Source organism: Phoxinus phoxinus, assembly GCF_949152265.1.
Source record: "Phoxinus phoxinus genome assembly, chromosome: 19".
Lineage (NCBI taxonomy): Eukaryota > Metazoa > Chordata > Actinopteri > Cypriniformes > Leuciscidae > Phoxinus > Phoxinus phoxinus.
This window is the reverse complement of record NC_136894.1, coordinates 10,397,913-10,425,042: the sequence shown is the minus strand read 5'-3', so window position 1 is coordinate 10,425,042 and position 27,130 is coordinate 10,397,913. Positions and strand designations below refer to the sequence as shown.

Sequence of the window (27,130 nt, the reverse complement as noted above, 5' to 3'; positions counted from 1 at the left end):
CCAAACCACTGAATCGACACAGGAGATTCATAAATGTTTCGAAGCCTCATGTTTCGCATTCGCAAACGTCACCGTCGTCGCCATATTGGAGCGGGCAACTCACACTCTCTCTTGGAAAAAAAATGCCTGATTCATGTGTTGCTTGGGGCTGTAAAAACCGTCGCACAATCCAGACAAAATCCCGGGGAATTACCTTTCACAAGTAAGATTGAACAATTGTTTCTGGTTGTATTTGGTCATTATAACGTTATGTCAACAGAGCCAGCTAACAGACTAAAGCTAGCAAAAACAAGCTAGCTATGAATGCTGATACTGTATAACAAAATTATAAAGGTTTTATAAAGGTTTTATCAAAGTTTATATGCTTTCTTAAAAAGGGTCGGGTTGATTTGTGGATTAGGCTAAAACATAAGCAGCTCGACTCATCACGACATTTTAAACTCCATCTCACTGTTTCGAGCAGCGCCACCAAACAACCAAGCTGTGTGCTAAAATCTTTTGCTAAAATAAATGACAGAAAACGAGAACAAGCAACGTAGAACTCCGTGCACTTAACTGATATGACTCCAACGTTTCAGTTAAAATTGTTTAAATAATAATAAAAAATAAAATTCATAAAAGGGCAAATTCATGTGGAGTCTTTTATTCTCGACACTTTCTCTTTAGCATTTAGCCTAAACAATAACAAAGTAGAATAAACTTTTTTTTTTTTTACATTTCAATTTTCAGTTAGCAGAGTTTTCTGCTTATGAGAACAAATGTTTTTAATTATTTAAAAGCCAGGCCATTCATGTGCACAGATTTTATTTGTATTTTGTATTGAGGTTCCTGAGAGATTTTGTTTAGTCGCTATACTAAAAGTAGCCATTGGGACCTTCAATGCTAACTTCAATTAATTTTTTGATGCGTTCTCCTGTCATACATGAATACATTTCTGTGACAATATCACAGTGGCTAAATATGGAACCTTGAGTCTACTACATCTCCAACAATATGTTTTCAGAACAATGTTCAAAGGATGAATTTAGAGTATTTAAACTTTTGAATGATACATAATTTATGATGATTACTAATAAATATTTGTGGCTTGAAAAAGGACGGAAATTTGACAGACCTATGCTTCTGGTTTATAGATTTTTTTGGCCTAGGACTAACTATGACTTGCTGAGATGTTTAATAAATATTCCAAACATACCGGACATTTGGTAGAAAGAAAGAAAAAAATTAACTGGACCTCTTGGAACAATAATGGACTGCTCTTGGTTTAAATCATAAAAAAAAAATGCACATAATCAAGATTTATTGTCATAATCATCTATATTGGATGGTTTTTCTTCTAAGCTGACTTTTATTACAAGCTCCTTGTTTCACTGAGTGCCTGACATAATATTATTGTGAATCTGACTGTTGTTATCTGGCTATCTAACTTATCTCACACTTTGAAGGTTTCCTAAACCTAAAGCGTTGAGGAAGCAGTGGGAAATTGCCCTAAGATGGGAAGGTTTTTCCGCCAGCGATTCTTCTGTGCTTTGCAGTGAGCACTTCAGGGAGCAAGACTTGGACAAGACGGGTCAGATCGTAAGGATCAGGGAAGGAGCTAAACCATCTGTTTTCAATTTCCCAGCTCATCTACAAAAGGTAGGTCTACCTCTGGATTAAAGGATTTGATAGCTAGACATTAGGCTTTTTATTTATATATATAAATTTTTTTTCCTTCCATTTTAGCCAGTGTCAGAGAGGACAACTAAAACATCCAAGAGAGCTGAAGAGAGCCTGTCAGTGAACTGTTCTCTGCAGATCCAAGAGACTAGACCTCCGCCCAATGTTGTGAGTTTTGTACTAAGTTTGCACCAAACTGCTATGACCGAGCGATGTGCCATAAACATTAATGTAAAAAATTCCATCCTGTCTTCTAGGACCACTCCTATGCATTGCCAGCAGATCCCACTGGTCTAAAGGCCAGACTCAGTGAAGCCTTGGCCAGAGTGGAGAGTCTGGAGAGGGACATGAGGAACGTGAAGAAACGAGAACAAAGGGCAAAGAGCATCGTCATTTCTCTTCTAGAGGATCTGAGTGGAAAGAACGTCATAAATGAAGAGCTGGAACACAAGCTCAATTTCTACTCGGGGAAAATGAAACTTTAATCAAATATTGAACTTTATGTACATCTCATGTTCACAGTTTCCATGTCTACAAATTCCTGGTTATTTCAAAGGGGATTTAAGGATTCGTCTGTGCTCACTGAATTTCTAATCTTCTCATTTGACCTCCTGCCAAAAAAGGGCCATGAGTGCAAAACAAAACTGTCCACTGGTCCAAAAGCATTCAACTAAGAGAATCTTTCTTTTTTTGACCTATCACATGCACATTTATCGCAATGTTTTATCTTATTTTATAATTTGACAAAATTCTGATTCGTTTTACACCGGTGGATGCTAGGCTTGGCCTCAACATGATGTTAGATATGTTTATATGTAAAGTATACGTAATATTGATGTCTGTGGTTCCAGTGCAGTGGTTTGGTAGGATAACACCTGCCGAGTCAAGACTCTTTTTTTTTTAATGTGTGTGTTAATTTCTCAAATGCAGTTTATTTGTGACAATTTGTAAGCTATATCTTGTGCATTGCATGCATTTCACTTTTGTTTTTCAAATTATTTGTGAATAGATAAGTATAAATAAATATCTATTCGAATAAATATTACAATATTCTGGTCTAATTAATGTTATATATAACATACATTTATATACAGTATGTGACCCTGGACCACACAACCAGTCACATGGGTCTTTTTTTTTTTTTTTAAATTGGGATATATACATCATCTGAAAGCTGAATAAATACATTTCCATTGATGTATGGTTTGTTAGGATATGGCTTGGCCGAGATACAATTATTTGAAAATCTGGAAACGGTGCAAAAAAATCAAACCATTGAAAAAATCGCCTTTAAAGTTGTCCATTTATATTCCGGATTGTGCTGCATTCTCACAAAAACAAATGTTTTATATATTTACGGTAAGAAATTTACAAAATATATTTATGGAACATGATCTTTACTTAATTTCCTAATGATTTTTGACATGAAAGAAACATTTATAATTTTGACCCATACAATGTATTGTTGGCTATTGCCTCAAATATAGCCATGCTACTTGTGACTGGTTTTGTGATCCAGGGTCACAGTTCCAAAACCTTGGGACATTAAATAGCCCTTTCTATGAACTCTGAAAAACACAGAAAATGCATTTGGATATTGTGCTTATAATTTTTGAGAAATATTTCAGCAAATGCATCTTGAAAGTAATGATACCTTGAAAAAAAAGTGTTCCTTGGTTCACTGTATGCATCACTCCTTTACTGACTTTACAGAAGCAAGTTTACAAACCAGGTGTTTTATCGTTTTATTTGTATCTGGACAAAAAGAAAAAAACTCAAACATTTGTTCAGAATTGTTCATGTATATGTTCGTGTGACATGTTCAGTTTGTGTGTCCGTCACTCATTCATATCGTCGGTAAAGTCAGTCACAGTACGGGCAATTGTAGGCAGAGGAGGAAAAAAAAAAAAGATTTAAATATAAATACATTTAAAAGGAAAGAAATTACCAAACCAGGATACAATCTCCACCTGGGCGAGTCTTAATATCGTGTGTATGAAAAGTACTTAAACATGTAGCATTGTAAACACAGGTGAGTCAGCATTACTACACAACCATATGCATCAGCTCCAGGTTTGGAAGAGACAAAAAGTCTCAAAATGTCAACATCTACAAGATCTAGGACGGAAGACCATAAAGACCCAATTTCACTTATTTGTGGCCTTTTGTAAATATTTTATTGTTTTCTGCACTTCTCAGAAGTTATTTTAAGGAGTAAAGAGCAGCGCTCAACTTTAAATTGTGCCAATATAACAATATAATTGTTAAAGCTCTGGTTTAAGTGTAATTCACAGAGAGACATATCATGAGACACTCAGATTTGTTTTCGAAATCTTTTGGCTTCTGAAAGCAATGTCCTTAAATGAGAACAATGTCTGCGAAAGAGACCTGAACTGATTTGGATTTGCTGTAATTGTGCTACAGTAAGTTACAGAGGGAAGTCAGACTCAGAACAACATAGTTGGGTCTACATGGTCAGCTAGTGCGCTTATAAACAAGAAAAGAACTACACATATACACACAAAAATACTCGATGAGGGCAAAAAAAAAAAAAAATACAGATATTACAGAGTTTCTCCTTCGATAATTAGTATCTTCACTTCCTTTATGCCAATAGAACAGCGCCCAAAATGAACACAAAGCTAAGCAAACAGTACACACTGAGAACATTGCATTGGCCTTGGTTAAAAGTATTAGTTATCGAGCACAATAAATTATGCATTTTTCTCTTTATACCTTTGAGTTTACCAATTTGGTGTACAAGTAGCAGACCATCGCATCTCTAATGAAACTGTGGCAGACAATGCAACCTCTAATTTGTAAGATAAGAAAATAGAGCAGCAATATTTGCACAAACATGTGCACATTCAAGTAAATAAAAAAAGAAAGAAAAAAAATCAAAGACAGATTGATAAGCATTCAGCCTCTTGTCTTTGTTGGTCTGATTGGCACTTTTGTGAATAGGAGTGCATTTCCATTAAGAGATCATTTCTTTGCTTTTTTTATGTGATCAATGTATGAATCAACCTAGTGGTCTTGTAGACCATTAGATATATTTTATAAGCATAGTTTTTTTTCTTCCTTTCCCCCATATGATCTCAGTCTCATTTTGTGTAAAAAAAAGAAATCTGGACTGCAACATCTTCGCTCGGAGATGGACCTGTAAATGCAGCAAAAGTCTCACAGAACTAAGATAAACCAATACAAAGTTTGAAATTCACCTTGATACCGCTGTTAAAGTACATCAGATTGTGAAGAGGTATTTTCAAATAGGTAAATGCAAGCGTCTCAAATTCAAAAAGGTTCTTGAACCAGAATTAGTAAGGAAACCTCCTTTCGCTTATCAGTTCTGATCAGGAATCGCATCGGACATTGACATTTACAGAAGGAAATAACTTCTAGATGTTAGTCAACCAAAACACCAAACACGGGATGCTGCTCCACTAAGAACAGATGCTGATATGAACTGTGCATCCCTTCCCTCCCTACATCATCCGTCAGTCAACGTCTATGTATTCATAGATACAGGCCCGTACTAAATCAAACGACCCCTAGCATTCACTCAGAGAAGCGCCCTTCTGTCAGTGTATTATGGAGGTGGAGGAAAATGCTTCCATAAATGACATGAATGTTTACTCGCAGTTTTAAAGTAAACAAACGACTAGTTTCGTACAGTGCGGGAGGTTAATATTCAACTTTTCATGTCTCCAGTCTGAAATCCACAGCAGTCTAACAACAAACTCCGGTGTTTTAGTGCATCATCAACCTAAAAAGTGCCAAATGGTAACATAAGAAAAGATGTTTGGAGATTACGGAAGTCATTTTCCCCTCGGTTTTATGCTAATCTGTATGTGTACGTGTTTAAGTGTATGCTGGTCTTGTATGCATGTGTGCAAAGTGTGTGCAAATAGAACAATATCTATATATATATATATTTTTTGCCCATATATTTCATTATTATTCCTTATATAAATAAGTATCCCTTGCCATATCTACAAATCACCTGCAAGAACCAGAACCCAGAACAACTCCAGCTAATGAGTGTGAGCTGATTGTTGAATGAAGATCTGGCAAGGGATACAAAATGGTTGTTGGTACCAACAGAACACCATGCAAAACCCCAACATGCACATACCGAGGGCTGCACGAAACAAAACACCTTGAAGTTATCAGGACCACCCAGTATTACTATGCTCCAGTTAATAACGAGAAAAGAGCAGAATTAAGACTCCATCATGTGCATTACCCCCGGCCCTCAGATGTGTGCTGATTTACCCCAGATCACATTTCATAGTTAAAGCCTTTTGATCAAAAGAAGAGTTATTCATAACACTGCACACCACGAATACCCTACAACTAGATATTTCACCTCTGACTGGAAAAAAAAAAAAGAAAGAAAAAAAGAAAAATGGGCATTATCTTCACTAAATGGGCTCTTTGGGCCGCACTTCACCAGTCATTGTTTTTTAACAGTAATGACTTTTTTATATTAGGATACTCCTTTACTAAAATGCAGAGATTACTTTAACACCACCCACCACCACGTCAAACAGACTCTACATAAACTCCTGTCGTTTCCACACCCAGCATGGTCTGAAATGATAAAGTCTATGAATACTAATACTAAGAAATTGAAACGGCTCCGGAAAGCCCTTTGAAGAGTGCTTAAGTTGTCGTGAAACGCATCTGCAGATATTATGGTGTTTTGTCTAAAGCATGGTCATATCGAATATAGCCAGGCTTTTTTTAAATGACCAGAATATGAGCAATGAACAGAAGAAAGAAATTCTACAACGCAACACTTTTGAGGAAAATCAAACCAGGATCAAAAAGAGAAGAATGAAGATCAGGATTTTCAGATTTTCATTAGACGAGTAAACGATTCTCTCATCTTTCAGTGAAAGGGGAAAACTGAAGCATACCTTGCCTTAAAAAAAAGAAAAGACACAGCGCCACGATTTCTACCTGAGGGGATGATTATTTAGCTGCATCATTGAGGGGGACAAAATGAAAGAAACTAAAATCCAGCTCTCTCTTGGGTGTGACAGGGCGGTGGATTGGTTCCCCTGCTTAAAACACACCTGTCTAAATAAATCAGTCTGGGTCATGGGTCGCAGGTCGAAATTTGGTTCACTCAGATGTCAATCGTTGCGCTCTGAGTGTTTCCGACGTGCGTTTCGGTAAGGGTATGGGGTGCGGGGAGGGGTGTAAAGGTCAGGGGCCGGCCAGGAAGGGTCTGGAGGCTGGTTATAGCTGGAAGCCCTCCATGGGAGCCTCCTGCTGGGGGAAAAGGAACTGCTGCTGGTTCTCATCCACCTGTGGTGCCAGACTGGCATCCTCTTCCTCTACTCCAAAGTAGTGCTCGATGAGGTCAAAGGCTTTCTGGTAGATCTCCTGATTTTCATGACTCTGTAGGAACTCGATTTTGTCCAACCCTGGTAGAGAGATATACAGTTTATATTTCACAATATTACAGTTTTACTGTATTATTTATCAAATACATGTAGCCTTGGTGAGATCTATCCATCTACCCATCCATCCATCCATCCATCCATCCATCCGCCTGTTTACATCTGGTCACTTCATGCATTTTTACAAATCGGATAGCTAAGAGTTCAATTTACACTTGGCCACATAAATGTGTCTCCGCAAAACAAATATAATTCTAACCCGAACATATTTTTTTAACCATTTTGGGAGGAGTAAAATTTAGGTATATGGCTTAAACAACCAGTTGCATTTAAACTTGGCCAGTTTGGTTAGGACTGCATCTCAAACCACCTCCTGAAGTAGTTTCAGAGGGTAATTATACACCTCGGCCCCTATTCTTAAAGGGATACTCTACCGGTTTTTCATATTAAACTATGTTATTCCCTTAACTAAGACGAGTTGATGCATACCTCTCTCGCCTCAGTGCGTGCACTTAATCGCTCTGGCGCGTCGCGACACTTTGATAGCACAGTTCATTCAATACTGCGCCTGGTCTTTTATACACTTGGTCTCGAATAGCTATAGGGGCCAAGCAGAGAAGCTACCAAACACCTCCACGTTTTCCATATTTAAATACAGTTACTCGAGTAGTGTAACTCGACCTAGGACGGTGACGCAAAACAAAACGTTGCGCCTTTCTAAGCGTGTAAAATGGATAACTATATTGTATGGCGGAATACCATAGCAAGTGCTTGGGAGCACTTCGACTTGGCGCAGTAATATCTTCTGGGAGAGGGAGCGGGGGCCGGTGAGAGGATTTTTCACGAGTGAAGATATTACTGCGCCAAGTCGAAGTGCTCATAAGCACTTGCTATGGTATTCCGCCATACAATATAGCTATCCATTTTACACGCTTAGAAAAGCGCAACGTTTTGTTTTGTGTCACCGTCCTAGGTCGAGTTACACTACGCGAGTAACTGTATTTAAATAGGGAAAACGTGGAGGTGTTTGGTAGCTTCTCTGCTTGGCCCATATTGAATGAACTGAGTGAACTAAGTTTCGCCGCGCGCCACAGCGATTGAGTGCACGCACTGAGACGAGAGAGGTATTTATCAACTCATCTTAGTTAAGGGAATAACATAGTTTAATATGAAAAAACGGTAGAGTATCCCTTTAAAGATTTGAAGAATCCTCTCAGAAAACACCTAATTTAGCTTAAAAATACGTAGGAGAATTCGACGTCACTCCGCTTACAGAAGGTTGTGACAGACCCAAATCATCACTGCATTGTTGCATTTTCCCAGTGCCAAATCATCTTGTCCATACTCCTAACAATTTTGACCGTAAGACCTCTTTTAAGGGTTAAGATGCTTTCTGAATTACTTTTTCTTTACAAGGATTTTTTATTTAATTTTAAGAGTAAACGCCCAAATTTAAAATAATTTTCTTAGAATTTTGTCATTAGGAGCTACTCTTTGCATTAAGATTTTTTTTATGAATACGGGCCCTGGTCTTTTATACACTTGGTCTCGAATAGCTATCTGATCAGAAAAAACACATGAAGTGACCAGGTGTAAACAGGCCCTATACGTCTATATTGATCTGTCTATCTATATCCATCTATACAAACTCTGCTTTGCTATTTTTCATCAAATGCCTTATATTTCCCTGAAAATACATGCAATTATTTAGATGTAAATGGCAATTTGGTGAAGTAATGTTACCGTAGGCTTCCTCAATGAGACTGCCGTAAGGGTTGATGCCGCTGCCGTTCTGTTTGGCCTCCTGCTCGCCCAGTCTGAGAATGTTCTCCAGACCATTCAGAGCCACCAGCACTATCTTGGAGTCCATCACAGTCAACAGATCACAGAGAGGTTTAATGCAGCCCAAATTCACCAGATACCTATAGAAAAGAAAAGAGAATGATTAAGCAGCTGCATGTGTGTCACCATAGGTTTATTTTCTAATCAATAGGAAACAACAGTAAAATCTAAATATGTTCCTGCTTGGAACACAGTCATAAAAAAAATAAAATCCAACTGATTTATTTTTGGCACATAATATGTATTTTCTCTCTGCTGCTTTGTGTAATTAGTGAGATTAATCAATTTGTAAAACTAGACATGCCCCAGTACAACTGGGACAACATTTGTTCTTCAGTACTTGTTTTCTCATAATAAAATTAATATCATTTAATTTTCCTTAGTACAAACAACTGAAGATGACATTACAAAAAGGGAATTTATGTTTGGCAAGCCGTCCCCATCAAATCACTGCGTGAAACAGTTTGCATTTCAGATTTAGACGCACAATGATGCACTGCAACCGAGATGGAAATGCTTCAAACACAGTCAAACATCCCAAGGTCAGCAAGTGAACAACAACATTAGGACTGCGACTGGCTCCAGTGAATTAAAGGGTCCATGACGAGAAATCAAATATGCCTTGATCTTTTGTCATATAAAAGGTCTTTGTACCTTTAAAACATCCTGTAAGTTTCATAGCTTAAAAAGTCCGGCTCATTATCAACCAAGCATTTATTTAATCAAGCTCCAAAAAGAGGCTCATTTGGATATTGTGGGATTTGTGAGATCACATGGGCAAATACATTTGCATTTGACTGACTCCAGAGAAAGACATTAACAAATATAAAGATATACATCACACCATAGGCCCCGTCCACATATATTTAAGCCGCTTAACAGCTGACATTTGCCTACACTGGATGTGAGTGTTGCATTGTGTCGAAAGCAAATAGAACCCATTATATCACTGACACGGTCTACACTGGATACAGTATACAGATATTCTGACATACTCCACGCGCTTGTGACTGTGGACAACAAAAATAAATAGATCTGACAGCAGCTGCACCACAAACCGTAAGTAAATTATTTCATAATTATGCTTTGTCTGTAAATGGTTTTATAAGGATAAATGTTTTTATACATATTCTGTTTTCCTATGCAATGACAGAAAAAAACTATTTCAGACAGAGGGTCAGAATGAGGGTTGAAATTAAATAATTTTTCTGCATATATATATATACATGTATACACACATACACAGTATGACAGACAGCTCAAGTGCAGAAAGGACAGGACTTCTCATTGTTCCACAGGCAGTTACTGCCCTGCAACCATCTTGAGACTAATCAACTAATAAGTTTAAGCCATGAAAATTCCTGAAGGACCATTTGGATGCCGCAGCAGTGGCTAAAACAAAGAATCCATACATTACCATGTTTGGAAACTTTAAAACAAATTAAGCCGTTAATGTTCAAAAGAATGCATGCATGACAGTTCACTCTTTTCCCAATCTTGTTTGGACTTCTGTATCTGTATACTTCTAACTGTGTTTTATGCAAATGAGTTCCACATGGGAAATAAGGATGGGCAACATGATGCCAGCAGTCAATCACAGCACAAGGCAAATTGCAATCTCCTCCTCATCGTAAAAAGATAAATGTACCCTTTCAACAGAAACTACTAAAGCAGAGACATTAACACATACAGATTCCAGTCTGCAAAGATGAGACGAGCAGATCAACAAACTGATTCCCCAGACCGTTACAGGGAATGCAGCAACAGATACAAGTTCCGAGTCTCCAGCTTGCAAAGGTGAGACAGAAACAGATCAACAGGTTATGAGTCTGATGCCCTGTAATCTGAGAAGGAATCATCTGACCTTAGGAGACACAAGTCATAAGTTATAACACCACACTAATTGAACACTGAAGTTTAAAACAAAGACTCATACATTATAAATACGATTAGATGATATCTTGGATGGGGTAAGTTGTTTGTGCTACACTTATACTAAAGGAAGCACTCAGTAAGTCATATATTCAATGAAGCACTGTACTGGCTCTGGAAAAAATGCTTTAAGTGTATGTCTGATACAAACTGAAATCATTTGTTGTAAGTGTGCATAGTAATACACACTTTAAGCACACGGCTACTTCCAGACTATGTGATCTCACCAGACATCATGAAAACCACACTGCAATTCAATCTGGATAAACACATCACAAATACTCCCTAGTGATTCTCTAAGATTAGCGCTTACGCTGTGCCATGTTAATGGCCATCTGAGAAGGCCCAACTTGGCCAGATGAAGATTGTGGGAGCACTTTAAAATGGGGTCCCATTCTAAACTTAAAGAGTCCTGAGAATGTATTTCTGAGGTCAGCTCCATTAGCTATATATTGATGAGATTGGAGCATGATCCTCGTCAACCCGTCACGTGACTTGACTGTCTTGAAAAGCAAGACATACTGGTAATCAACAAATATGCGCAATGTGGCTTATCTTGATCAAGAATTGCCCACTTACACAAAAAGAGAATATCTGACAGACAAGTAAAGAGGGTAAATATGATATAAAAGTCACCAATTATAGGCTGGCAATTGGGTCAATGACAAATAAGAGTGTCAACAAAGAAAAGTAATTAAAAATGTAAAAAAAATTACTATAAAACACGTCACGTTCTGTATACTCTGTATTCACGTTGGTCTCATACGGTTTTGAAAAACATTTATACAATCTTAGAAAAAAGGTTCACTGGGGTTTAATATAGAACCCTAGGGCTCAAGAATCCTTTATGCCATGTCTTAAATGACTGCACATTACGTTCATGTTTAACAGGTTATTTCAATTATTCTAGTGATAAAGTACGTTTATGAGGTATTTACAAAATTTAATCTAAATAAAAAATAAATAAATTTAAACTATATAACCCTTAAACGGGTTCTTTATGAAGTGGCTGACAGAACCCTTTAAGAGCTTTATTAATCCCTGTGGGGCAATGGCCCTTCGCTTACTGGCCCCTATGATGCCCAGGATGTTATAGGTCCTGCAGAGAGACTGGCCAGCAAACCATCTGCATCCCACCTCAATGGGCTCACACTGTGCTCGCCACCCATTGCTCCGGCACTCCTCTACTAGCTCAACCTATTTTGCCCTCTTCCTCTCATTGGCCTCCTCGATACGGTCCTGCCAGGGTACGGTGAGTTCCAAGAGAACAATCTGCTTAGAAAGTCTCTGAGATAAGTAGCATGCAGGCAAAAGTTTCTGGGAATTTCAGTTGCTTCCCCAGGTCAAATTTCAATTCCCAGTCTGGTGCTGTTGCTAGCAGGCCAGATGAGGTGGCCCTGGCCGCTAGTGGCGGCTTCTCCCCAGCCCGGACAAAAGCAATGGTGTTCTTCACTGGGCGGAGGCCAAGTGGCCAATTCCACAGCTGAGGGTATTCGCTATGGCCTTTAGGACTTGGTCATGGCACCACCGGTAGCGCCCCTCACCCAAGGGCTTCGAACAGCAGCTGAGGATGTGCTCCAGGGTCCCCCTCTTCAGGCAGAGGTTGCAGGCTGGTGACCCCACCAATCCCCAGCTGAACAGGTTGGATGGGCTCGGTAGTACATCGTAGACTGGACCAGGAACCATATTCGATGGGGGTCTGCTTTCCACAGCTCTGCCCATGAGACTCTGCGGTCCACTGCATGCTCCCATCTTGTCCAGGTTCCCTGCTGCCACATTCTAACATCCTGCTGGCCCACTCCTCCTCTACTGCTGCCCGCACCTCTTGCTGCACCAATGATCTCCTGTCCATCCCCTGCGCCTTGTTGTAGCGAGATATTGTGCCGCTACCCAGGCCAGCGCTTCCATGAGTCACTGCTCCCACCAGTGCCCTGTGCCATAGCCGCGACTCAGCCACATCCACTGCTGCCCTCCATCTCCACCCTGTCCTCACCTCAATCCCAGCCTGGGAGACCTTCGGGTCCTGTGACTCTCTGTATATATTTTTTTCTTCTAAAATTATTACATAGATGTATTGCTTCAGGCACGAAAGTAAATTAATAGCGATTTGTAGAACATTTAATTGCCCTTAGACGTCGTCCCAGGGGCGTCCACTCAAAGTCCAAATGCAACGGGTGTGTACTATCTCCTATTATTTTATGAGCCATCCTCAGCACCTTGTAATAAGATGCAAGGCTTCGTAAGGGAACACCCATAATTTTAGAGCACATGTTAACAATACCCTATAACCGATTTTTGTTCTTTGCAGACAACGATGAAAACATTTGACCTCTATAAAACCTAAAACCTCTATATAGAACCTTTTCTTCAAAGAGTGTAACAAATATTTAAACTGAATGACTCTAAAATGTCATGTGGTGTAACTATCAAGAAAGAAAAAGTTAACATTTTATTTAGTGAATATATGCGAGTGTACACCTCAATTATATATATATATATATATATATATATATATATATATATATATATATATATATATATATATATATATATATATATATATATATATTTAAAAAAAAAAAACATTTCCATGGCAAAAAGTATACTTTTTTTTGGGAAGTTGCACCACATGATATTATTTTACAACCTGAACTAACTCTACCTTGTCATAAAAAGGTCAAATTATCTGATATTTAAAGGGACTTATTGATTTTGACATAGTCATAAGGGTTTGCAGTGTTCCTTTCTGATATCACATCCTATCTGATCTGAATGTTTTGGCATGTCGGTCGCCAAAAACTAACACTGTGATGTCAAATGGTATGGCCGTCTTGGCGACAAGTTTGTCAGATGCCAAAATGCTTAAGATGCTTAAGACGCTTAAGACGTGCCATTTGAAAGCGGACACTCAGAGCTCACCTGATCTGCTCGGGTGTGCCACCTGACGTGGCATTAGTGATCGCCCACGCCGCCTCCTTCCTGGTGCGGAATTCTGCTTTCTGAAGGATTTCTATCAAGACCGGGAAGATGTTTGCATCTATTACAGCCTGTAGACGAAGATGACGGTGAGAGAAAAAAACAGAGGAAACAGAGGATTAAAGTCATCCTTGAATCCCAAAATAAATCCCAAGTCGATACTACAAACAAGTTCACTCCTTTGAAGGTTTGAGGGTGCAGCCGTAACCCTGTCGCACGTGATAAACAAGCTGAGCCCTCTGGGTAGCAGATGTGGAGTGTGGGTCAGGGTGTACCTGAATCTGTGCTCGGTTTCCCGCTGTGATGTTGGAGATGGTCCAGCACGCCTCCTTCCTGATGGATTCCTTGGCGCTACTGAGCAGGTGCAGGAGACAGGGGAGAGCGGAGCAGTTCAACACCACCTAGGGCAGAGAAAAAGAGAGGATGAGGAGACCATCCATCTCCAGTCTGAAACTAGAGATAATCATACATGATGATGAATAAACACATCTGTTCACACGCAAACACACCTGCGTCTGAATGTCATCTCCTGTAACGATGTTTCCAACAGCCCTCAGAGAAGGAGAGGCCACCTTGTAATCGGTGTGCCTGCAAGAAAAGAGGAAATGGGTAATTTAGCAAACAGCTTAAACCAGTGATTCTCAACTTTATTGGCTCGTGGGCTTCCTTCGAACTTATTCGAAGGCCCCTTGATTTATATAAGATATTTGCAGTATTTCTGAGGTTTTCAAACTTTTTTTGTATTGACAAAAGTATTGATAAATAAATGAACCACTTTTATGATTTTAGCAGTTTCAAGAACTTTGTTTTTCCAATTAAAACTTTAATAAGAAATATGGTTTCGAGTTCACATCTTGATTTTATCTTTTTTTATTATTATAAACAAAGTATTAATTTAAAGCTGCAGTCCGTAACTTTTTTGGGCTAAAAATTATCCAAAATAAATTTGAGCAAGTACATAACCAACCAGTGTTCAAAACTATATGCTTGCCTAAGCTCGATTCAAAACGGTAAGCTTGTAATAATGTTTTTAATTCCAGCGGTACGGGTGGATTTCCGCAGGAAATTCAAGCATGTCTTTGCGTCATTACGTCACATCTGTACACATAAAGAAGGTGTCTCGGCTAGTAGGCTATATTGCGCGTGAGGATGTTGGAGGTGGAGGTTTATAGCCTTTTCTCACAGCACTTGATAAAATTAAACATCAATTTGATGGCGGATCCAGAAAGGTTCAAACGACAATCAACAACGACAACTGGAGATTCACCCGTTGTAAAATGCAAAAGACTTCGGACTTCGGAGTGGCTACAGAAAAAAAGAGACTGCAAATGGGCCCATGCGAAAACAAGGATAATATCTGAAGGGCATTAAATGTAGTCACGAAATGCTGATATTAACATTAACAATTTTAGAACGAAGTATAATGTGATATGATAAGCGATCATTAGATTTTAGGGGTGTAACAATATATCGTGCCACAATATATCGCAATACAAAAATGCAACAATACGTATCGTGGATAGTGACAATATGTATCGTGGATAGTTCACCCAAAATAGAAATTACTGTATAAGAAAAAAATCATGTTTTCAGAGTTGTGTCAGTACTACATTAAACTACTATATAATGTTGATTATAATGTATAATAATGCAATGGTCAGCTTCAGAATCATGAATATTTTTATTCTGGTGTCACCATTATCCTTGAATTACAAGCACCAAGTCCAAACCTGTTCATTTAAACCCACAATGTAATATCAAAGTTAGCCTTTTAATCAAAAGTAAATTTTTTGTTAACCTTTTATCATATGTCTTGGGAGTATCGCAATAATATCGTATCGTGAGTTCAGTATCGTGATATATATCGAATCGTGAAATGAAGGTATCGTTACACCCCTATTAGATTTAATCAGCGAGATTTACTGCAATGCTTTTTTCCCCCTTAGTTGGTCAGAACAAAAGTGGATGTTACTTGTTTAGATTACATTTTCCAGAGAAAATTCTTATGTTGGTCATACTTCCAAAAAGTAGAATCTGTGATTCCGAATGACAGTATCCACACCGGCACGGTGACTGACAGCGACACATTTTCAAATCATTGGATTCATCCGTGCTGTAAACTTCATAATTCACATAAATTTCAACCCACGTAAATTTGATAATTCCGCGAATAACTGCAATTGCAGATTTCGAAAAGAGATGGCGACAAAGAGGAAAAACTACGGATTGCAGGTTTAACTTTTTATCCTGCATCTCCTTAAAAGATTCCAGTGGTTAATGCAAAGCTCAAATAAATAAAAATAAAATCTGCCAATAAACATTCTGCAATTGTAATACTGAGCTTTAAAAAAGTGAAATCAAAACCGATTTTACTTAGTTTGTTTTACCAATTTTTTGGACTTGCAATATAGCATTTATGATGCTTTTTTCTCTCGTTTATTTCCCCCTCAAGCATGACTGGTACTGGTTGTGAAAATGATATTGTTGTATGGAAAAATATTAGCATAAACAATTTTCTACTTTTTTCTAGATGATGTTTTGTTATACTATCCTGTTTTTTTTAAATTATACAATCTAATTAAGTGGATTTATTAAAGACCTCACTCGACATCCTTCATTATGTCCAGCTGAATATTCAGTTTCACTATGAAATATGTCCTTATAAAACTTACAAGTAGGGCTGTGCGATATGACGATATATATCGGATGGACGATATAAAAAGTCTATCGATTCATATTATGCTCTATCGTTCATATCGTGGTGTCGCAAAAAACATTGTTTACGGCAAAACTTTTTCATCATTTGGAGGACTGCAATCTTACACGCCGCCATGAGAATGGCAGAAACGTGAATAACATGGCGAGTGAAGGGTGATAGAACCGGGTGTTTCCGAGCAGGACCAGCCAGGACACCCGAGGAGCTCGATCGTTCCTAAATGAGGGGCTACCTCTGTAGCCTGAACATGATTTGGTTAAATTTCTATATGTTTGGTTGACTATTATATTTTGATAATGAACATGCTGCTATGTCAAGTTAGCAATGCAAGAACGTGTGCGCCGTGAAGCGTCGGCGCGATCACAGGAACAGGAATCCGTTACTCCGTAAATTATGGTCATACGGATAGAAGCAAAAAATGATTCAAAACTGTAAAGCCGTAAAATACAGAAAACAAGCTCGATTCCCTTTTCTACCATCTCGGTTTCCTTTTTGTGAACTTTGGACCCTGTCGCATGATCCGAAGCTCAGCAAAATGCTTCCTTTCGTTTTGTTAATCTGTAATTATTTAAGGTAAATAGCCTATATTTCGCATATAGGCCTATATATTAGTTTTATATATTTAGCTTTATTCTGTTTTCTCCGTTCACAGAAGCGCTTTAAGTGCGTGATGTGACGTTGTGTGGATCCATGTTCTACACTATCCTGCAAATTTCGCTGGTTTCAAAAAACAAAAAGTTGCATAATTACCTGCTATTCATTTTCACTGAAATGTAGGCCTAATTTTTTGACAGTTGGTGACATACAGTATGGAAAACTAACGCCAGCGCATTTCCCATTGCGACTTATCAATGATGACTGACAGCTGAGCATGGGCATTTCACTCACGTTGGATAGGCTATGCGCGTCAATATCACATTTGCTCAGTCTGTACTATTTGAATACATGATTGGTTGACTGGCAAATTAAAATAGTTAACAGAACGATAAAATAACGTTGTTAACCGGTTAATGGCCATTTCAAATAAGCGTGTCTGTTCAGAACGATTACATTTAATTTGGTTTCCGTTTCTGGTTATGCTCCTGTCAAAATTTCGTTTGTTTGTTTTCGTTCATTGAACAGGTTCGGAGCCCTGATTTCTGCTACATTTTAAACATCTTCCATTGCATTTTTACATTTGGTATTTTATATAGGAATATTTTATGTTGGGCCTGTAATCATTTGTTTTTGAAAAGTGTTTTATATTTCGTTTATATTTTATATTTCTACATTCTTAATCAAACATTTGCCCTTTTTTTTTTGAGAATATAAAATATATATATATAAAAAACATTTTTTAGGATATACTTAATATATACTCAATATATATATCAACTTTTCTTTTATTTGATATACCGGTATGCTAAAAGTATTTTCCATGTAGTAATTATATATATAAATTATTAATTGATTGAATTTACAGAAAAGGTACTATATCGTGATATATATCGTTATCGGGATATGAGATGACTTATATCGTGATATGAGATTTTGGTCATATCGCCCAGCCCTACTTACAAGTGTAGTAGTTTCATGTTGACTTTAAATATGATCTAGAAATGACAATGTAGTCATAACCGCTGACTCACATGAGCAGCTCCACCAGCCTCCTGCAGACCCCTGAATCAATAACTGCCTGGATCTTCTCATTGGGCCCATCAGAGAGATAGGAGAGGGCCCAACAGGCATCAGCCAGCAAATCCGAATCACTGCTGAACAAAAGACGGGACAGCACAGGCAGGCATGGAGACACCTACAGGAGCAAAAGAAAGCTTTCAATATGAAATCCACAGATTAAGAGAAAACATGCCAGTTAGCCTCTGAAATTATGAAAAAATGCACCCTGACATTAAAGTAAGTGTGTGTGTGTGTGTGTGTGTGTGTGTGTGTGTGTGTGTGTGTGTGTGTGTGTGTGTGTGTGTGTGTGTTTAATATATAATATTTGAGATAAAAATTAACACTACCATTCAAAAGTTTGGGGTCTGTAGTAAATATTGTATAAAATAATAGTAAAAAAAAAAATAATAGTAAAAATGTATTTGTGAGATTACAGTAAAATAACTGTTTTCTATTTTAATATACAATTAATCATTACTCCAGTCTTCAGTGTCACACGATCCTTCAGAAATCATTCCAATATAATGATTTGCTGCTCAAGAAACATTTCTGATTATTATCAATGTTGAAAAAATATTTTTGTGGAAACTAATCCTTTTTTCAGGTTTCTTTGATGAATAGAAAGTTCAAAAGAACAATTTATTTGAAAATATTTACTGTCACCTTTACTTTACTGTCACTTTTGATCAATCCTCACTCAATAAAAGTTAGTTTCTTTAAAAAAAATTAAAAAAAAATTTACCCCCAAACATTTGAACCGTACTGTATAAACAAATAAATGTATAAATTAAAATGAGTCAGTTAAGGTGTTTTGGGTAGTTGCCAGGACACTGTTCTCGGTTGCTTCCTGGCTCTAGAACATATTAAAGAAACTATAGAAACAATGGTATTGACAATTTCTTTTAGTATTGCCATGGTACTCATTTCCTGGTATTTCTGACACCTCTATCAGCCTGTAAAGTGTCCAGTATCTTCTTAAACAAGGAAAATAAGAGAGTTGTAAAGGGTCAGAGAAGCAGTACAGACCTTCTCAAAGTCTGGGGGTGGACTTTTGCCTCTGCAGAGGTTGGACAAGGCCCACACAGCATTTCTGGTCATTGTGAGACGAGTTGATTTGGTCAGCAGCCTGGGGAAAAGTAGTACCATCAAGAAAACAATCAATCCTCATATTCAGCACAAACATTTGTTTCTTCTGCAGAGGATGTTAATTAAATTCACTGTTTTGACAGATAAACACTAGTATTGTGATCTCATGTTAACACTCACATTAGTAGAGGTGGAAGGATATTACAGTTTAGCACGTAATCTCTGCACACAGCGCTGTCTCCCGCAATGTTCCCCAAAGCCCAAACAGCCTGTGACACAAATATTCACCAATTTACACACATGGGATTCGTACTCATTTAGCACAAACAAAACAAGGTGACTTATCAATTGCAACTTTATAACTCGTACCTGCTCCTGTACGTCTTCAAACTCTGAGTTGAGAAGCTCGATAAAGACAGGTACGGCACCGGCCTCTATCACAAACTTTGTTTGCTGAGATGTTCCAGATGCGATGTTGGTCAGTGCCCAAGCAGCCTCAAACTAAGAGGAAAACAAAAACAAAAAAACACACACATATTTAAGGACCTGATTTTAGAATAAAAAATAAATAATAAAAAAACATATTTCATTCAATCTCACCTGTAATGTGCAATTTGTACTTTTCTGAAGGAACTCAACAAATCTATTCACAACTCCCTGTGTGTTTATCACCTCGTCGATAGGTGGGTTTGGTTCTGAAAAACACAAAGATGGATTTATTAAAGGAACATTTTCCAACTCCCCTAGAGTTAAACAGTTGAGTTTTACCGTTTTCTAATCCATTCAGCCGATCTCCGGGTCTGGCGGTAGCACTTTTAGCATAGATAAGCTTGGAACCAATGGTACGGCAGCAAAGTTCCTTAAAGGTGCTGTATGGAGTTTTTCTACTAAAATGAATCCATTTTTTATTACCTGTGTGTGAAGGGGTTGTAATCTCACAATAAAATGATCCACTTGGCGGGTTTTGCGATTACCGGGTCTCCGGGTCGGATTTGCCGCGAAATCCAGTGACGTGACTGAGACCTGCATGCGCTCTCCCGAGCGTCTCGCCTCTCGCCTCGTCTACTGACTTTGCACTCAACAGCGACGACACTGCAACTTTATGACATGGAGTCTGCTAATACTAGGAAACGACTAGCACAACACAGACTCCAACATAAACTCCACATAATAATAAAAAACAAAAGAAAGCACGCGCACGAGCACTCGCTTGTAAACGTATTGGTTGCAATCTGAAACATCACCGCTAGATGCCGCTGAAAACTACATACAGCACCTTTAATTATTACACAGAGTAATAGATCGGCTGAATGGATTTGAAAACGGTTAAACTCAACTGTTTAACTCTAGGGGAGTTGGAAAATGAGCCCATTTCCCAAAAAAAAAGTGGAGTGTTGCTTTAAACCTCCAGCACGCTTTTACCCAACTCCAGACATGTGTTGTTGACTGGACTGTGTAAGATACCTTTGGAAAGTAGTTTTCTGAACCTCTGTGTTGTGACCAGCTGTAGTTCAGGATCGTCTGAGAAGAGCATTTCAACCATGTCTCTTGTAATTACTCCATCCTAAAAAACACATAGGACAAACTCGGTCTAGATCAATGACGGTAATTTGTTTTCAGTCCAGGCTTGCACCTCTGAGAAGTCTAAATCAATAGTGCTTATTGAATTAAGGGGTCATAATGCACTACTAACAACAATCCCAGAGTTACCTCACCCTTTAAGTGATATAATGGGAGAAAGCAAACTGTGCATTTGGGTTTGAACTCACTGGGGCTGTGGTGGAGGAGACACAGGAATCCATGAGCGGACTGTCAAACATTCCCCCTTCTTCACCTAGCAGCTCCACATTTCTCCTCTTAAACAGCTGCCAAGAGAAATAGAGAGGATCAATGGTGCAAATTGCATCAATTCATGTGACAGTTAAAAGTTAACGTGAGACAGCATTCATAACCCATTTAAATTCTGTAACGTGATGCATTTCAGGAAGCAACAGGATAGTCAATGAGGGAAAAAAACACCAACTAATCGGAAAAATCAATAATCGATAATAATAAGAAAGAATGATCACCTGTTGCTCTCGTTTCTGTTTCCTCAGCTGAATGCCTTCCTCCTCTCTTCTCCGACGCATCTCATCCAGGTTGAGTGCTTTGTTCTTATAGCGGTTCATCCTGAAGTTATCCTTCGCAGGACTTCCTGAAGGCTCTGCAGGGCAAGACGAGTCAGAAACAGGTTACAGGCAACTCCAAAGACACAACATGACATGAGAAATCTAATTTCCCTTGACCTTTTGACATACGAGAGGTCTTCGCACCATTAAAACACCCTGCAAGCTCCAAAAACTGCTCGTTTGGATATTGATACACATATGCCCGCTCACTTTACATGTGCCGAAAAAAAAGGCTTTGACTCGTCCTGTTTTAAAATGGCTTATTTGAGTCTCTGTACAGACTTCAGGATACTAGCGCCAGGAACAATTGGATTGTTTATTTTTAATGGCATCCTGGATTGCGCCAGAGGGTTATTTGTTGTTCAGATAATTTGACTGCAGATAGTTTTGTTTTGTCACAAATCATGTCAATGCTTTGTGTGTAAACGACATACATAATGTTTTCAAAATGCTTATGTGCAATAGCAAGTGGGTGATACGGTTTTCTATGCAATGACGTTAGCCAATCCTAATAGGAGCCGCCCCTTAAAAATGGATTATTTCAGACAAAGCACAAAGGGCCAGAATGATGGTTGAAAATAATTGTTTTTTCGCATATTTATTTGTGAAAACCCAACAGTCTGCTTCAAACAAAGATAGATCATTATAACCAACCTCCCGCTTTCTAAATAAAAGAGCCAATGGCTAATTGGTAAAGTCATTGCGTCACTGCAGCTGCCTTTAGAAGCTCCGATTGCCAACTTGCCATAGAAACAGTCAGTGTCCTGACTGAGACACAGGCTTAGGACTGCACATGTGCATTGGCTGGTCCAGTCTGAAACGTAGGCTAAGCTTTTTTATAACGCTATTGCGTATAAGAAACAACATTTATGGGACAGTGGCATCAGATCTTTTTTTGCTGATTTGAAATATGTCATTTAAATGTATGGCAGGAAGTTTTTGAGATTTTAGGATTCCTCTATTCAAATTGACAGTGGTCTTGGATGCCAGAAATAGCTGCCCAGAGGCGTTGCTAATATGACCGCTGAAGTGAAAAGACTAAACTTGAAAGGGACTTTGAAACTATTCATCCAGTAATATGCAAGATTAGCAGAATTAGCACTTTCCAAATCTCAGTGTCCCACCTATTAAACAAAAGCAGTATAATCCATTGGTAAAACAGAAAATTGTTTATTTGTCTTTGGCTTCTACCGGATTTAGTTTCTGACTTGAACATGTGACATCACAGCTCAGATATAGGAGCTTCCCAAGACCACATGAAGGAAGAGTGTAGCTGAAATTAGTCTCAGACCTCAGGCTGAACGTCTGATGCATATGGCACACATTTCTGGAAACACTTCAGGAGTTTTGAAGTATGACGCGATATGATTGGTTGAATTCTACAGGATGTCCAGGAGACGTGTGTCGTCGTGTTCGTTAATGGTCCTGAAAACAAATGACGTGATGCCAAAACCCCTCGTGGAAGAAGAAAGAGTTGTGTTTACAACAGTGACAATGAGTGCTTGCAGCTCCATTGTTGCAGTAAACTTGCACAACATCCTTGAATTAATAATTTATCAGATGCACGCCGGTCTGTTATTGTAGTGACATCGACATTACATTGTCACGCCCCTAAACATGACATGGAAACAAAACGAACTGTGATTGGTTGCGTTACATGTCAATCAATGTCCTCTTGGCCAAGAAAACTCAGATAAAGTCCAAACCTTCTGGCGTCACAAACCTTTTAATTAGAAGTGGTTGTCCACATAATTTGGCCATTCAGTATATTTTTTATTGCACATATGAGCTTGCATTGGGGTCAATAATATTTGATTATTAATAATAATATAAAAGAAATTAATACTTTTACTAGTAAAAGTAAACAATGTTACAAAAGATTTCCAAATCAAATAAATGTGGTTCTTTTCACAAAAATAGTAACATTGATAAAAGTAATAAATATTTATTGAGCACCAAACCAGCATATTATAATAAATTGATGACATTTTTAAATATATTAAAGTAGTTATTTTAAACTATAGTAATATTTCATAATCCTTCACTGTTTTTATGAGAAAAAAATTGCAACCTTTTAGATCCGTCAATGATTTGCTAATGAGGAAAGTATGAAGGCAAGACCTGCACAAACTGTCTGCTGTGGACAGAGATGATATGCATGTATTTGGGCATTTTGACGGGAAAAACAAAACAGCTATGACAATTTCAATTAGTGTGCCATCTGCAAGAGCACAAATGTCGTCAATAACGAGACTAAAATGGATGTGGAAGTGCGTAGCTTATTAAACCCTTCCTTTCAAAATATTACAATGACTGCAGGAGAAATTGTTCAGCAATCTCAGCAGCTAGCCTATCTCCAGCTTCATTACTCACTTTAGTCTGTTTGTGCTGAGCACAACACACTTGAACAGAGCCACCCGGAGTCAGTGAGCAAAACCACTTTTATTGAGGGTGTCTAAACACTGTTTGCATGAGCAAGCAGCTAAAGCAGCCTGTCTCAGCATTTGTGTGGCACTGAGAGCAGAGGAGGCTACGAATGATGACTGGCTAATGCTACCGAATGCACATCAGGGCGCTAACAAACAAAGTGCCTGAGGGTACAGTTGCTGATCTTGGATTTGCTCCCATCCTTTCTGTAAGATCTTATTGTACAGTGTCTCAAAGGAGGAAAATAACAAAACATCAGCATTGGCACCACATGAAGACCTCCATAACCTTCAGTCAGTAAATCTGCAGTTCTGGAACAGAGAACTACCACAAGTATCAGCTTGACTGCTGTTGTTAGAAATGAGTCTCCCTGATGGGTGAGGTTTTGGGTGAGGCCTTCTTCACAACACATGGAAGGATGCATTTCAATTGAGATCCTCAGGAGTAATATAGGCCATGGCTTAAAAAGAATAGGCTAGTTTCTTTTCCCAAACATAGTTTAGCTTAAAAAGAATACTTTCTGTTCCCAAACATGACATTTGTCATCATTCACTGTTGTTCCAAACTCATATGAGAGCAAGAACTTTTGAATAATCTACATAACCGTTAAAAAGTTTAGGGTTGAATTCAATAAAATAAAATAAAAATATGAATATAGGCCTACAATGATTTAAAAATAATAATAATATATAGGCTAAATCTTTATATTTCTATTTGAATATTTTTTTATGTATTTATAAATATATTTCTGTGATAGCAAAGCGAAATTTTCAGCAAAATTAGCCTACTTGATGTCTTCAACATCGCATGATCTTTCACAAATCATTATAATTATGCTGATTTTGTGTTCAGGAAACATTTCTTATTATTATCAATGTTGAAAACAATTGCTGAATGTGCTGCTTATTTTTTTTTTTTTGTGGAAACCCAAATATCTTTTTCAGGATTCTTTGAATAGGAAGTTAAAAAAAACAGCAATTAGGCCTATTTGAAATAGTAAAGACATTTGTTCTTATAAAAAATGTCTGTCACTTTTGATGTATGTACTTGGCAGAATAAAAGTATTAATTTCATCCATTCATTAAAAAATAAAAAAAATCATACTAAAGTAATCCCACATTTTTGAACAGTAGTGTAACTGGTTGCTTTCCCCACCCATCAAACTAAAATAAATGGACTAAGTACTTCAGCTTTCAAGATAACACAAAATCATAACCAGATCATTGAGTCATGAGCAAAACTTAAGAACCTGATCAGCCAGATTAGCAAATGAATCATTCAGGACAGATCACTGAAAAGAACTAAAGAACGTTTTGTTCATAAATCAGACTAATAAATCACTAATTCTCTCATTAACTTAAGGAGAGCAATGGCAAATGTCAAGATTTGAATAACTCCTTGTTTGTTTGTTTCTCAAAAAAGGCTAATATGCAGGGTCAAAACACTTGCGTCCGAATCATATGGACGGACCACTTAAAAACAAAATTGACAGCCCCAGTCCCCATTCACTTTCATTATATTGGGTAAAGTGGGCAGGATATTCTTCTGCCCCATGAGGAAATAGATCATATGGGTCTGGAACAACAGGAGGATGAGTAGGGTGTTCTTTTTTTGATGAACTATTCCTTTAAAAAGAGAAAGAACATCATAACATTGGACTAACAAATTTAGACGGGATGACAAGCAGACTGTGGCTCAACCCGACTCAAGTGCTCCATGACATAGTTGCCCATCACATGGGCCTCACAAATAGCAGTGTGGGCTGGGCCCATCGCAGAACTATTTTAAAAGAGTGTGTTTGCTATGGCTTAAAGACGCAGCACTAGGGACACACAGCAGACGGGCTCAGGACATAGACTATCTAAAGGTTAAAGGGATATTCACCCAAAAATAAAAATTCTGTCATTGATTACTCACCCTCACACCATTCAAATCCCGTAAGAATTTTGCTCATCTTCGGAACACAAAAGAAAATCTTTTTGATGAAATCGATCGTAAAACTAATCAATATGAATAAACAGTTAAGTCCAAATTTTCTGAAGAGACACGATCGCTTTATATAATGAAGAGACTGAGTTTAGGCTTTTATTCACATGTGGATGGCATAAAAAACTTTGAACCAATTTGAAGAAATATCTGCTAAAGTGCAGCATAAACTGAACTGCTGGTTTCAGCATATCAAATTTCAAACTGAAATGCCACAGTGTGTGAAAATATCTAAATTGCCATGGAAAAGCTGCCAAATATCACATTAATTTCCAATGTGATGATTCTCTGAAATAGTAGCCTATAAGACCGGACAAAGCAAGTCAGCAACAGTCAGCAGGTAGTTTCTGACATCCTATCTGTATCATTCCTGTCCCAACATCTTCCCCCAGTGCAACAGTATTCTCTAAAGCTGGGGTCCAGATAATATTTAACAGGCATGCATCATGAGTGATGTTTTATCGTCCTGACAACCTAGCCAAGGAGTTACTACAAGAAACATCCGATTTACTTCCATTCGGTGTATGGTATGGTATGGTATGCAAGTATGTGAACTATGAATAAACACCTGATAAACAGATTTAAAACAGAAACTATCAGCTATCAGGGCTGGTCACATGTTACAGTTGACTGGTGAACTCGCTGACATTGTAGATCAGTCGTTTAGTCTGTTTAACCCCGTCAGCTGTCTACCTACCTAGACAGCATTTATAGGCATCATTTTTATGTGAACAATGACAGTTCACTGGGTTATTCTACAACGTATAATGTTGGAGATGATTTGACAAACATGAGACGATTTCACAACATGACTGAACAGAACTGAACATGCTGAACGTGACCAAGCATTTACACCGGCAAAGATTCAAAATTGCCTTCCACTTCTGTCAACCCTAGATAAATCTCACAAGTGCCAGTTTGAAAAGCGTTAAAGATTCATATATTTGCTTTCAGATTCACTGATAAACCTAATAGGTCGAGTACAGCAATGTGCTAAGCTAACTGGCCGTTTACACTCATGCTTTAACTGACATGGTGTAGCTTCTCTCGGATTTTCAGCTAGCTGCTACAGATTTGCTCCCTAAAAACCGCAAACAGAACCTACTCATTAAAAAACAGTATAGTTTGAATACTTACCCATCGTACTTTCTTAACTGATATACGCCTTGATGATTGGTAATATCAACGCTGTAATCTTAACACTCTCCTTGTCTTCCAGAATTTGCTTTTCACAAACAATATGTCGGCGATCTACGGAGAGCCGAAGGAGA

At 38.1% G+C, this 27,130-nt stretch overlaps 2 protein-coding genes across 2 annotated transcripts; one reads left to right on the top strand and one right to left on the bottom strand.

Annotated features, from left to right (window-relative positions):
* Positions 1-23: 23 nt before the first annotated feature.
* On the top strand, positions 24-3,458 carry LOC306987212 (THAP domain-containing protein 6). Its single transcript, XM_079591294.1, has 4 exons — positions 24-202; positions 1,446-1,638; positions 1,726-1,827; positions 1,917-3,458. The coding sequence occupies exons 1-4, from the start codon at positions 123-125 to the stop codon at positions 2,142-2,144; spliced, it is 603 nt and encodes a 200-aa protein (XP_079447420.1). The 5' UTR covers positions 24-122; the 3' UTR covers positions 2,145-3,458.
* kpna6 (karyopherin alpha 6 (importin alpha 7)) lies at positions 3,392-27,130 on the bottom strand. Its single transcript, XM_079591293.1, has 14 exons — positions 26,997-27,130; positions 21,348-21,481; positions 21,048-21,143; positions 20,743-20,842; positions 19,879-19,973; positions 19,648-19,779; positions 19,459-19,547; positions 19,219-19,318; positions 18,165-18,328; positions 14,330-14,408; positions 14,096-14,221; positions 13,764-13,891; positions 8,814-8,992; positions 3,392-7,094 (listed from the first exon to the last, which is right to left on the bottom strand). Exons 1-14 carry the CDS (start codon positions 26,998-27,000, stop codon positions 6,907-6,909), a joined length of 1,614 nt encoding a protein of 537 aa, XP_079447419.1. The 5' UTR covers positions 27,001-27,130; the 3' UTR covers positions 3,392-6,906.